This window comes from Eptesicus fuscus, chromosome 16 (genome assembly GCF_027574615.1).
Source record: "Eptesicus fuscus isolate TK198812 chromosome 16, DD_ASM_mEF_20220401, whole genome shotgun sequence".
Lineage (NCBI taxonomy): Eukaryota > Metazoa > Chordata > Mammalia > Chiroptera > Vespertilionidae > Eptesicus > Eptesicus fuscus.
Window position 1 is genome coordinate 59,777,963 of NC_072488.1, and position 14,305 is coordinate 59,792,267.

At 39.5% G+C, this 14,305-nt stretch overlaps 1 protein-coding gene across 1 annotated transcript in view; it reads right to left on the bottom strand.

The window, feature by feature from the left end:
* TMEM131 (transmembrane protein 131) overlaps positions 1-14,305 on the bottom strand; it is a 200,845-nt gene that overhangs the window by 79,736 nt on the left and 106,804 nt on the right. Inside the window, exons 6-7 of the mRNA XM_054728464.1 lie at positions 6,498-6,614; positions 3,691-3,813 (exon numbers count right to left, since the gene is read on the bottom strand). Of these exons, the coding sequence (XP_054584439.1) occupies positions 3,691-3,813; positions 6,498-6,614 (240 nt within the window). The remainder of the gene's footprint in view (positions 1-3,690; positions 3,814-6,497; positions 6,615-14,305) is intronic.

Consider the following 14,305-nt stretch of genomic DNA (forward strand, 5'->3'; position numbering starts at 1 on the left):
TACTTGTTTTCTAATTTCTTAAAACAGTGTTTGTTACCTTGAAGCACTGATTGTAAGTAATAACAGATTAACTGATGGGGTAACTATGGAACTTTTTCTGAAACAAACAAACAAACAAACAAACAAACAAAAATAACCAAAAAAACCCCCCAAACCTCCAAAAAACAAAAAGAACCCCAAAACAAACAGAAAACATCACATATTATTTCATTTAACCTTCTAAGGAATTAAGGAAATAAGTGTAACAAAGTTTGAAAGTTATACTACTGATAACAGGGAAATAAATGAGAAGATAGGGACAGAAAAAGTCTAAATTATATAATCAAAGGAAAGTTTATATTGAAACTAGAGGCCCGGTGCACGAAATTTGTGCACGGAGGGGGGTTGTCCCTCAACCCAGCCTGTACCCTCTCCAATCTGGGACATCCCTCTCACAATCCAGGACTGCTGGCTCCCAATTGCTTGCCTGCCTGCCTTCCTGATTGCCCCTAACCGCTTCTGCCTGCCAAGCCTTATCAGCCCCTAACCACTCTGCTGCCAGCCTGTTTGCCCCCAACCCTCCTCTGCCAGCCTGGTCACCCCTAACTGCCCTCTCCTGCAGGGTTGATCACCTCCAACTGCCCTCCCTTGCAGGCCAGGTGCCTCCCAACTGCCCTCTCCTGCTGGCCATCTTGTGGTGGCCACCCTATGTCCACATGGGGGCAGGATCTTTGACCACATGGGGGCAGCTATACTGTGTGTTGCAGTGATGATCAATCTGCATAGTACTCTTTTATTAGATAGGATAGAGGCCTGGTACAGGGGTGGGGGCCAGCTGACTTGCCCTGAAGGGTGTCCCTGATCAGGGTGGGGTTCCCTTGGGGCGTGGGGCAGCCTGAGCGAGGGGCCTGTGGTGGTTTGCAGGCGGGCCATGCCCCCTGGCAACGCAAGCGGAGGCCCTGGTATCTGGAATTTATTTTCCTTCTACAATTGAAACTTTGTAGCCTGGAGCAGAGCCAAGCCTGGAGCTCCCTCCGAGGCCTTCGGCCATTTGTGTTGGGGTTATAATTGAAACTTTGTTGCCTTAAGCGGGTGAGCCCAGCCAGGGTGTGTGGAAAGCTTTGCTTCCCCTGTTGCCGCCGGCAACCCTGGCCTGCTCTCTCAAGCTCCATTCTGCCGCCATTTGTTTGAATTTGTTTACCTTCTATAATTGAAACTTTGTAGCTTGAGTGGAGGCTTAGGCCTGCGACGGCTGGCAGAAAGCTTGGCTTCCTCTGTTACCTAGGAAACCTTGCTCTCTGTGGCTGTAGCCATTTTGTTTTTGGTTAATTTGCATACTTGCTCTGATGGGATGGTGGGCGTGGCTTGTGGGTGTGTCAGAGTTATGGTCAATTTGCATATTTGTCTATTATTAGATAGGATTAGGTTAAGGTAACTTCCATACAGAGTTCCAGTTATAAAATACACAAGTCCTGGGAATGTAAAGGTACAGCATGGTGACTATAGCTAATAATGCTGTTTTGCATATTTGAAAGTTGCTAAGAATAGACCTTAAAAGTTCCTGTCACAAAAAAAAAAAAATTGTAACTATGTGTGGTGATGGATGTTAACTAGACTTACTGTGGTGACATTTCACAATATACTAGTATACAAATATGGAATCATTATGTTGTATAACTAAAACTAATATAATGTTATATGTCAACTATATATCAATCTTTTAAAAAGCCCTTCAAGTAGGAACTTGGATAAAAACAATGTTTCCCTCAAGAAGAATGCTTTCCAGATAATCTACATTGGTTTTAAGAAGACAACTTTGGTTTTTTTATTTGCTCTCTTGTGTGTGGTAAAAAGTATATTGGGCTAAAACTTCTTGAATTAAAATGTTTAACTAGAAAAAGACTGGATGAACAAAAGAAAAAAGTCAGTATTGAATCCAGAGAGTGAACTGTTCTAGCTGATAGCCTGCTGACTTGAGGCTGAGGAGAAAAGGCACAGGTTGTAAGGCCACTTAAACAACTGGAGGCTGCCCACTGCTTGCCATGTCCAGGACCCCTCCTTCCACTCCGCCCACCCCAGGAGGGCACCCTGGGAGCTCTGTCACCTCACTGTAGCAGTGTGGCAGCTCATGCAGCAGGGTCTGACAGAATGAAGAACAAGCTTTTTTTTTTCAATGTCTTTGACTAAAAATAGTCAAAACAAGAAAGTAGCAAGAATTTATGAGGTTTCTGCGGGGAAAATACATCATTACCTAAAGTAGAAAAAAGATAGAAATGAGAGAGTGATAGTGATGAAGAGGAAACACTTTTCTTGCACAAGCGAGCAGGACACAAGATTTCTCCTTTTGCGATGAAGCTATCTAATGAAAAAAAAAAGGGGAGGGGGCATCTGCTATACTTTCAACAATAAAGATAAATTAAAAAAAAATTAAAATTCGGGCAGAGTATTTTATTAGTAGCTTTCCTCAGCCAGTGCGAGCAAGTGCTGGGGAGAACTGCTTTCTTACTACTTCAGCACAGGATTCCTAAGCACTTCATAATTCAAGCCCCTAAAATGCCATCTTCTTCCTCCTTTCCCCTTTCATTGTTTATGAACATGTCTACCAGGGGATTCTTGGATAATAAAAACCATTTTGGTTACCACAGCTCAGCAGCTTACCACAATATATAGTATTTCCCTCCACCTGTCATTTTCAAGATATTGTAAGTCCTGCAGGGTTGGTCCTAACGAACTCTGGGGGCTCTGGGTGTAGATATTAGGACCCACTCTGGAAAACAACCGCATCTCCTTCCAACACAGACAACAGAATTAGATAAGCTACAGCGGCGATTGGGAGTCACTAAGGATGTGGGTGGGGTTTGGGAAAATATCTGAAGGAGCCACACACCAGCCATACCCACTGTGGAAGAGACAAAGAACCAGTGAGGAGGGATTTCAAATTTTAAAACAATTACTACTAAAAGATTGGATAAGATAAAGAGTTAGATTTAAAAAATTTTCCCCTTGGCAGGTATGCTCAGTGGTTAGAGCATCAGCCCACACACCAAAGGATTCCAGGTTCGATTCCTGGTCAGGGGTACATGCCTGGGCTGTGGGTTTGCTCCCTGTCCCCTGGTCAGGGGTGTGTGCAGGAGGCAGTTGGTTGATGTGAGAGAGACACTCTGATGTTTCTCTGTCTCTCTCTCCCTCCCTTCCACTCTCTGAAAAGCAATGGAAATAATATTCTCTGGTGCGAATTAAAGAAAACAAAACAAAATAAAAATAAAGTTGCTTTTAATCATGATTCTTTTTTACCCTTCTCTTAGACTTCAATTTCCAGACTACTATCACCAAAAAATTATCAAAAATAGGTAAAAAAAAAAAAAAAAAGGTATAAACTGTGTTATTAAAAATTTATATTGGACCAGAAATAGATTATATGCAAGAAAAGCAGAAGCCTTGTATAGTGGAAAGCTCTTCTTAAATTAAATGCAGAGCTGCTTAAACTATAATACCAGAGAAGCCATAATTGTAATGGTTCCAAAAATCCAGTATTAGACTGCTGACATTCAAAATTTAGGCCACAGCAAGATGCATTAAAAGAATACCCCTCTTCAACACATCTTTAAAACCCCATTATTTTAAAGTCTTGAAAACTATAACTGAGATTTTAAGCTAAGCATTAATTTCTACCAAAATGAAGCTCATTCAAAGTCACCATTATAAACTCACCTGCAAAGGCTCACTGTGAGGGTTGTGTATATTTATTATAGGTGAGAAACTGCTATTCACAGGGACTCTAGCCCCAAGGAATGGCCTCAATCGATAAGGATTTGGAACTCCAACTCCAAATACCTGTTTCAAAAGTAGGAAAAAAAGCAATTTGAGTTGCTCTTATAATTAACATTTTTATAGGTTATGATTGATTGACCTAGGGAAAACTGGTGAGTCTAATGTAGATGAGAAGAGTTTTAGCTCCCTTCAAAAGGAGCACACATGTGGTTTCTATATCTGATTTGGCGACATATTTGCTTTACTACAAATACATGCATTTGGAATAATTTATATGATATATTGGAAACAAAATGATAGCAGTACGTCAGGAAGTTGTGGGATAGACAAGAAAATAGGGCCTCAAAAGAGTTCCCTACTCCAACCCTTAAAGATGAATCTGGGGCCAAACAATCTCTCAAATACCAAGCCCAGCCCTAGGTCATGCCCACGTGGGAGATCCTGGGTTGACTAATCAGTGTTAGCCAGTCATTCAAATAAAAAATATTTACAAAGTGCCTTCAATGTGTTAGGCACAAACAAACAGTACTGAATAACTGAATAGTGAACAAGACAGATAATGCACCTGCTCTCATGAAACTTACATTCTAGTGTACGTAAGAGACTACATAACAACAAAAGGTTTAAAAAATGGGAAATGTGATCTAGAGTAACTGGCTAAAGGAGGGATGGGACTTCTTTTATAGAGGGTGGTCAGGGTAGTCTTCTCTGGGGTGGGGTGGGGTGTGTGTGACATGAGTTGTCATCTGAAAGATGATAAAAGCCAGCACTGGGAGTGGATTCAGGCAAGGGAAAGTGTACAGGTAAGAGGCAGGAAAGAGCTTGGCTTGTTTGAAGATCTGGAAGAAAAAGAGAAGTATGGTAAAATGGGATGAGGTAGGAGATCTATATAGGAGTCAGATTCTTAGATCCTTGTAGGTCTTGGTCAGAAGTTTACATTTTGCTCTAAGAGCAATGGGAAAACCCAAGGATGTACATGGGAAGTCAACTAGATCTGATTTATGTTCAAAAAAGACCACTCTGACTACAGGGATTGGGGAGGAATGGAAGGCCAGTTAGAAGGCTACTGTGTAATAGAGAGGTAATGACAGCTTGGAACAGGGACAGGGAACATCCGGCCTGTGGGCCCTTATAAGGCCCACAAAATCATTTGGTCTGGCTCTGCCAAAGCATTAGGGGTGAGTTAATTAAATGTTGGACCAAATACAGCAGGCTAATTTTTAAGTTGATAATTTTGTATGGCCTGTGAATGATGTTATAAATATCCAAATGGCCCTTGGCAGAAAAAAGGTTCCTCACCCCTGGCTTAGAAGATGGCAGTGAAGAGGAGAGAGGTAGACAGACTCGATATATATTTAGGAGGAAGACTGAGGTAAAGAAATACAGCTGGCCACTGAGGCTCATCTTGAGAACAACCTGATCATGACACTCAAGTAGTCCAGACTGGCCACGACACCTAGGTCACTTGGGGTGCCTCTGCAGGACAAAGGTCTTCATATTCTAATGATAGCCTTTTTATTTACGCCACAGGTGCATGTTAACACATTGCGGACGGATCACGAGAATTCTCGTGTTTTCTATTCTAAGGCTTGTGGCCAATCATGAGAATACTTTAAAAAGATAGTAGCTTGTAAGAACATCCTTATCGATTGAGTAATAAATAACTTCAAAATGCAATGGGTATTTAATTTTAAAGCGTGCCTTTAACATTTATGTTAAACATTTTCTATACTCGTTCAATAGAAACTTATCTGGCCACTGGGTAAAGCTAGCAATAAAATTACTGGTCCATAATGTGTTAATATGAGTGTCACCTATAAAGTGCCATAGTTATTTATCTATACAAGCCTTTAAAAGTTTACTGACTGCCACTAAACAACCATTAAAGACTTATTTTCATTAAATAAGTACAATATATGCTTATGACTAAATGGAATTGTTTACTTTGATACTAGTTTTCAAAATAAATGAAGTGCTCTGGGCACTGGAGAAGAAATGTTCAAAAACAAAAATCACAAAAACTATAAAGTAAAACAATGAAACAATTGAGTTCCATGGCAATAGCACAGTGGCTAAGAGGCTGGTCTTCAGAGTTACAAAGACATGGGTTTGAATTGCTGCTCAACAACCTACTAATAGCATAATCTGGGCAAATTAAAAAACCTTTATACGTTTCAGCTTCCTTATCTAAAAAATTGAGAATAACTATCTATAACACAGGCAGAAGTGTATGTAAAGTATAAGAAATTCTTAAAAATCTTGATAACCTTGATTATAAAAATCTTGATTCACAAAACAGTAACTTACTTTAATAACCTGAATAACTGTACATAAAAAATAAGCTTATTAAAAATTTTATATATTTACTAAGAAATTTATGTATTTACTATATATTTACTAAGAAAAGCAGACATGTATGTTTTAATCTTGAAACTATTATTGAGTATGCTTCACAAGTATGCAAAAAGTAAAGAGAATTTAGTGTGAAAATATTTTTATGATTCTTTTGTTAATCAATCTTACATTAACACTTTAGCAGTAGCTTTATTCATCTGTTCAGTCTAATTTGAACAGGGATATTCACAGACACAACAATAGGTATACAAATGCTTCAAGTCTAAACTCTTACATTTTCTATTATCCTTAAAAGTTATTGAAGAGAGATTGTAAAAGCTGGTCATGTTATTAGGTCAGAGATGATGACTATATTTTAGAAAACAAATGAACGTTTTAATATCGGTTCTTACCTGGTAGGTAAATACCCCATGATTAGATGTATTAATAAATAAAGTATTTTCTACATTTCCTACTACTCTTGCAAGGAAAACTACATCAAATGATGTATTTCCTCCCGGAAGAATTTTCTGTAAAAGAACAGCAATAAATAAATTAGTAACCAAAAAAGCAGATCATGTTATTCACAATTAGATAGCTAAAGTTCTCTAAAACAAATATCTTAAAATCATTTCCATAAACTAACCCCCGCAAAAGTCTAAGCTTTAAATTAGCCAAACTATTTTGCAATGGAAAATAACAAAAAATATGTCTTCAGAATGGAAGTTTAGTCACATATCTTTGTCAATACCAGTCTAAAACCCCACACAACAGAAGGTTTCCCTGGATTCTGTTATTCATCAATCACTGGGCTGGAATGCAGTGCCTCATTATAGGCTGCTGTCCCCTCCTCACACAATCAAGCAAGAGTGAGCAGAAGCTGAACTTTTTATATACTTGTACTCCTATGAAGCAGCAATCTGAGCTATTCCAAAGAAATAAGCGCAGACCTCAACCCCTTGTCTTCTGCTCCCCATTCACACAAGGCACAAACATACAGCACCTTCTTTAAGGAAAGACGATAGGAGGGACAGTATGTGCAAGAACTCACTCCTGTTGTCTTGTGCAAATTGAGAATGTCATTTTAGTTAGAAAAAAAATTATTACCAACAAAACAACAGGGCTGCTTGAGAAGTTCGAGAGACTGTGACTGCAGTTCCGTCTGCAACAAAGCCTTAAAATGCATTTTAATGAAGTCATCAACCTCGCTCATTCTGCCTCTATGTCTAGAACTCTGAAATATTCCCCAAATTATAGCTTAAAATATATGACATTGAGACTTCTGACTTTACCTTAGTATGTAGAAAGCTATGAAGCACATTTCTCCTGCATTATCAGTAACAAACTAATAACCTTTGTGTATCAAACTAGCCCAGAATCTAAGGAGAGACAAGCTTCTCCGAGGAGAGATGGAATGTGAGTACTGGCTCACACCTGGCAGAGAATGGGAGATGAGGCTTCCACCAAGAAGGTAAAATAAATTCAGCTAAAATGTTTACACACTGCTAAGGGCTGAGTGTGGGCTAAAACATGAGAGTATAGAACCTCTGGACACTATAGACACTAAGTAGAGGCCACACCTGAGCCAAAAATCAGTCAGAGAAAGTAGCTGGTACATTCCTAAATAATTTGAAATGAAGCCAAAACCTTCAAAATAACCCAGTGGTCAAAGTAGCAGTCACTATAGAAATTATAAAATATTTTTATTTAATCGAAAACGAAAACACACACAACATATAAAAAATTGTTGGCTGCAATTAAAGCAATACTTGGAAGGAAATTTACAGTATTACACACTTACTTAAAAAAACAAAGCCTCAAATCAATAATCCATGTTTCCACCTTAAAAAACTAGAAAAAAGCCCTGGCTGGTGGCTCAGTTAGGTGGAGCATCGTCCAATACACCAAATGGCTGTGATTCAATCCCTGGTCAGGGTGTGTACAGGAGGCAACCAACTGATGTTTCTTTCTCACACTGATGTTTCCCTCACCTTCCTCTTTCTCTGAAAATCAATAAAACATAAACTCAGGTGTGGATTAAAGCAAACAAACATATACTTGGGTGAGGATTAAAAGAAATTAAAAAAACGAGAAAAAGAGCAAATTAAATCCAAAATATCAAAGAACAGAAATGAATGAAGTAAACAAACAAAATCAACAGAACAAAAAGCTAATGCTTCAAAAAAATAAATAAAACTAATAAAACCCTAGATAGAATGATCAAGAATAAAAAATAAAAGAAACTGAAACGTGGACATTATATATATCCTTTACATGTAAAAAGGATGACAAGGGAATACTACAAACAACTCTATATCCCTACACTTAATAACTAGAAGAAATGGACACATTCTCTAAAAACCACAATCTGCCCTGGCTGGTGTGGTTTGGTTGGCTGGAGCATTGTCCTATGCACTGGAGGGTCTTAGATTCGATTTCAGGTTGTGGGTTTGATTCCCAGCAGGGTATGTATGGGAGGCAACTGATCAATGTTTCTCTCACATTGATGTCTTTCTCTCTCTCTCTCTCTCTCTCTCTCTCTCTCTCTCTCTCTCTCTCTCTCTCTCTCTCTCTCCCCTCTCCCTTCCTCACTTTCTAAAATCAATAAAAACATCCTCAGGTGAGGATTTAAAAAAAATTTAAAAACCACAATCTGCCAAAGCTCACTCAAAATGAAACAGGTAACTATAACAGTACTATATCCATTAAAGAAATTTAATTTGTAATTAAAAATCTTCCCATAGAACAAATTGCCAAATATAAAAAGAGTGACAAGGATGTAAAGTACAGTAAAGGGAATATAGTGAATAATATTATAACTATGTATGGTATCAGGTGGGTACTAGGCTTATTATATAAGTTATATAAATGTTTAATCATTATGTGTACACCTGAAACTAACATAATATAGTATGTCAACTGTAATTGAAAAAGTAAAAATTAAAAAACCTTCCTACAAAGAAAAGACCATAGTTTTTTTCAGATAGTTTCACTGGTAAGAAGAATTTTCTACCAACCATTTAAAGAAATAAATAATACCTATCTATATAAACTTACCAACATACAGAAGAGGGAAGAACATTATCCACCTCATTTTATAATCCAGCATTCACCTGGTACCCACACCAGACAAAGAGTTGGTAAGAAAACCATAAGCCAATATTCCTCATGAACATAGGCATATAATCATCTACAAAGTACTGACAAACTACATCTAGCAAATATATGAAAAAGAAGACTACATCAAAACCAAGTGGTTTCTATCTTGACAATGCAATTCTAGTTCGACATTAAAAAATCAAATCAATGTAACTGATATTATCAACTTACTAAAGAAGAAAAACCATATGGTAATTTCAATAGGTACATCCTATATAATAAAAGGGTAACATGTAATTGACTGAACGGCTGAATGACCAGTCGCTATGACGTGCACTGACCACCAGGAGGCAGATGCTCAACGCAGGAGCTGCCCCCTAGTGGTCAGTGTGCTTCCACAGGGGGAGCACTGCTCAGCCAGAAGGCCTGAGCCGGGCACATGGCTGGAGAGCTAAAGTGGCAGTGGTGGCAGGAGCCTCTCCTGCCTCTGCGGCAGCGCTAAGGAGCAGCGAGCGGAGGGGTAAGGAGCAGCTAGCAGGTGGGCAGTAAGGAGCGAGGGCTCCTGGACTGTGAGAGGGATCCCTGACTGTGAGAGGGCACAGGCCGAGCTGAGGGACCCCGTGTGTATGAATTTTCATGTACTGGGCCTCTAGTCCTATCTAATAAAAGGATAATATGCAAATTAATTGTCATTCCATCACAAAGATGGCAGCACTCAGTCCCCTCAGCCTTGCCGGAATCCCTCAGTCCTTGGAGGGCTGCTGCTGAGAGTGGGCAGCATGCTTGCTTCGTCGCCGCAGCAACGCCCCGGCTGTGGAGGGCCTCTGGGGGATAAGGGAGCTGGCCTGCAGCCTCCACAGCCTAGCAGAGGGCCGGAGAGAAGCCGGCGGGCCCGCCTCCCGTGGAAGCGGCGCGGCTCCCGGCGGCATGCTGCAGTTCCCGCCGGCTCCCACAGAAGTGGTGGGTGACTGAGTGCAATATTGCGGGATGGGTATTAGTTAATACATAATGGGATTAGAACTAGAGTTAGAAATGAGGTCTGTCAGACTCTGTTGTGCATATTCTTTTAAATAGTAAGGAATCAGGTAGTCCAATACTTTTATAGTTGAGAAAACCAATTTTATGCTGTTCTTAAAACCAGTTACTACTATTCTTTTAATTCAAAGATACACGTATTATTATCAACAATTATTGGTTACAGTTTTGTTGGCTTTGCTGCAAACATTGTGCATTAGTTATTGGTTTGAGCAGGATGGGAGTTAATGAGTGCTCAAAAGGAGATGAATAAAAAAATAAATAAAAAAGCCGAAACCGGTTTGGCTCAGTGGATAGAGCGTCGGCCTGCGGACTGAAGGGTCCCAGGTTCGATTCCTGTCAAGGGCATGTACCTTGGTTGCAGGCACATCCCCAGTAGGGGGTGTGCAAGAGGCAGCTGATCGATGTTTCTAACTCTCTATCCCTCTCTCTTCCTCTCTGTAAAAAATCAATAAAATAAAATAAAAAAATAAAAAAAAGGAGATGAAGTCACTGCCTGGAGGGCATCAGGGTCTATGACTCCCGGAGAGAGAAGTGCTTTTTTAAAAAATATATATATTTTATTGATTTTTTTTTTTTTTACAGAGAGGAAGGAAGAGGGATAGAGAGCTAGAAACATCAATGAGAGAGAAACATCGATCAGCTGCCTCCTGCACACCCTCTACTGGGGATGTGCCCACAACCAAGGTACATGCCCTTGACCGGAATCGAACCTGGGACCCTTGAGTCCGCAGGCTGACGCTCTATCCACTGAGCCAAACCAGTTAGGGCGAGAGAAGTGTTTTTATCAGTAATATGCCATATTATGGAAGTTCAGTCTCAAACTATCACATTGGTGAAATGTATTTTTAAAGGAGCACACAGATATAAGAAAAGCAAAAAGTAAAACAGTTAAATAGAGACTTCCTCAGATAGGAAATAATAAACGTCAAAATACTAGCAAAATAACACTTTAAAATGACTTTTTTTGGGGGGGATAATTGATAAATCCATATTTAGTAGTGTCAGCTTTTCCCATCAGGTATAATTTATATATATGTGTGTGTGTGTTTTAAATATATTTTATTGGTTTTTTACAGAGAGGAAGGAAGAGGGATAGAGTTAGAAACATCGATGAGAGAGAAACATCGATCAGCTGCCTCCTGCACACCTCCTACTGGGGATGTGCCCACAACCAAGGTACATTCCCTTGACCAGAATCGAACCTGGGACCTTTCAGTCTGAAGGCTGACACTCTATCCAGTGAGCCAAACTGGTTAGGGCAGGTACAATTTATTTGAAAGACTTTTAATTAGCTTGGAAGTAATACCAACATATTGGTATATATATGTGATTTCTAGACCTTTAGCTATAGGGTAAAAGTGGAAAAATACTATTTTCTTTCATATTCGGAGTTATTTTAATTGTGTATTTTTGCCAAAGGGAAAAGCAAATTATGAACACATTTAAAATATTTTCCTTAAAGTTGGACATGAAAACCAAATGATAAAAGCTAAATGTCATGAAGAGAAGCTTAAACTTCAACAGAAACATGATGCTGATGTTCAGAAGGTAGGATATATACCATTTATTCTTTTATTAATATTGAATATTTGAAATAGTCTAGGTCTTGTGATCCTTATCTGTCCATCCACCCACCCACCTGTCTACCAACCCACCCACCCACACATCATCCATCCATCCACTGGTATACATACTTAAGATAGTGTGTTATAAATCTAACTTGATAAATTAACATTCTAGCAAAAGTTGATCTTTAAACTTTATGGAAATTCTTACAGGTTCCATTACTTAGTGCAACTGTAAATACTAGAGTTTGTTTTGGCCTAATATTTTTTCCACTTTGTGGCAATTAAAATTTCCCTTTTAATTTGAAAAGAAACTCTTGGATTTAGCTCCGTTTGGTATCGACTGCATGTCAGCACTGACAATGTAGGCTTCTTTCTTCATGATCACATCGATATGTATGCCTTCTCATGTTTCAGTCTGCATTTTTAAATAAAATTAATTTTTCTTCTTAATGGGCACAGCAAAAATCATCAATTTATAGTTATCCTATATGGAATTTGAATCAAAACTATATTTTAATAATGATTTTTAAAAATTAGTGAGATATATATATACACACATATACATACCTACATACATACACACACACACACACACACACACACACACACACATATATATATATTGTCCTCTCAAAAATGTATACACATACACTTTTTTGATAGCTCAATTGATGTTTCTTTCCTTTTAGATTTAACCCATTTGAATTAATAATTATTCAAAGTATGTACTAGTATACATTTTTTTAAAAATATATTTTATTGATTTTTTACAGAGTGGAAGAGAGAGGGATAGAGAGTTAGAAACATCGATGAGAGAGAAACATCGATCAGCTGCCTCTCGCACACCCCCCACTGGGGATGTGCCCGCAACCAAGGTACATGCCCTTGACCGGAATCGAACACGGGACCCCTGAGTCTGCAGGCCAACACTCTATCCACTGAGCCAAACCGGTTTCGGCATAGTATACATTTTTTTGAGACACCCTGTATATCTAGACAGATAGCTTCAAATAGAAAGTTGCACTTGCGTTTTAAAAAGTAAGCTTATGATTCTGCTTAACAAAACTACATGACAGAAATGGAGGTTGGAAGTTGAAGCCATAGCACCAAATAGCTAAGCTTTCTTAAAAGCTAAAATATGTTAATATTTAGTCAGGTGCATATTTGGCTCATTTTTCAAAGCAACAAGAAGGAAGCCACTGATTGAAAATGAGAAAGAGAAAAAATATTTATCCCTTTTTCTCCTCCTTCTTTCTTTTCCATTCAAATTTTAAAGTCAAATATTACTTTCTGCTCTTATTGGAATTTTACCCTAGTCCTATATAATAAAAGGCTAATATGCAAATCTATTGGAGGAACAACTGGTCGCTATGACACACACTGACCACCGGGGGAAGATGCTCAACGCAGGATCTGCCCCCTGGTGTCAGTGTGCTCCCACAGGGGAAGTGCTGCTCAGCCAGAAGCCCTGAACTGGGCTCACAGCTAGTGAGCACAGAAGTGGTGGCGAGAGCCTCTCCCGCCTCCGCAACAGCGCTAAGAATGTCTGCGGGAGCAGGCCTAAGCTGGCGGTCAGACATACCCCAAGGGCTCCCGGACTGCGAGAGGGCGCAGGCCAGGCTGAGGGACCCCTGTGCACCGGGCCTTTAGTATAACCTAATTAGACAAAATTCAATGTCCATTCATGATTTTAAAATCTCAGTAAACTAGGAACTTGCTCAACCTGTTACAGGGGATCTAGAACTACCACATTCAATGGTAAATGATTGAATGCTTTCTCCTCCAAATCTGGAACAAAGCAACGAAATCCTCTCTCATGACAGCTATTCAACATTGTATTGGAAGTACTAGCCAGTGCAATGAGGCAAGAAATAAAAAGCATTACCCATTTGAAAGAAAGAAAAATGAGTTGTTATTCAGATAACATAGATTTCTATAGAAAGAATCCCAAAAATATCCTAGAAGATGCTCTTAGAACTAACTAATGAAAGAGTTTAACAAAGTTGGAGGAATGTTGAATTTTGAATTGTATTTCCCTATCCCAGCAATTAACGCTGGATTTCTAATTTTTAAAAACATATAATTTACAATAATATGCACACAGAAAGAAATATTGAAGTACTAGAGGCCTGGTGCATGAAATTCGTGCACTTGGGGGGGGGGTTGTCCCTCAGCCCAGCCTGCACACTCTCCAATCTGGGACATCCCTCTCACAATCTGGGACTGCTGGCTCCCAACTGCTCGCTTGCTTGACTGCATGATTGCCCCTAACTGCTTCTGCCTGCCAGCCTGATCACCCCCTAACCACTCCCTGCCAGTCTGATAGCCCCCAAATGCCCCGCCCCTGCCAGCCTGGTCGCCCCTAACTGCCCTCCCCTGTAGGCCTGGTTGCCCCTAACTGCCCTCCCCTGCTGGCCATTTTGTGGTGGCCATCTTATGCAAGGGTGTGATGGTCAATTTGCATATAACCTCTTTATTATATAGGATAAGTCTAGTAACATGCACATCTACTTTGC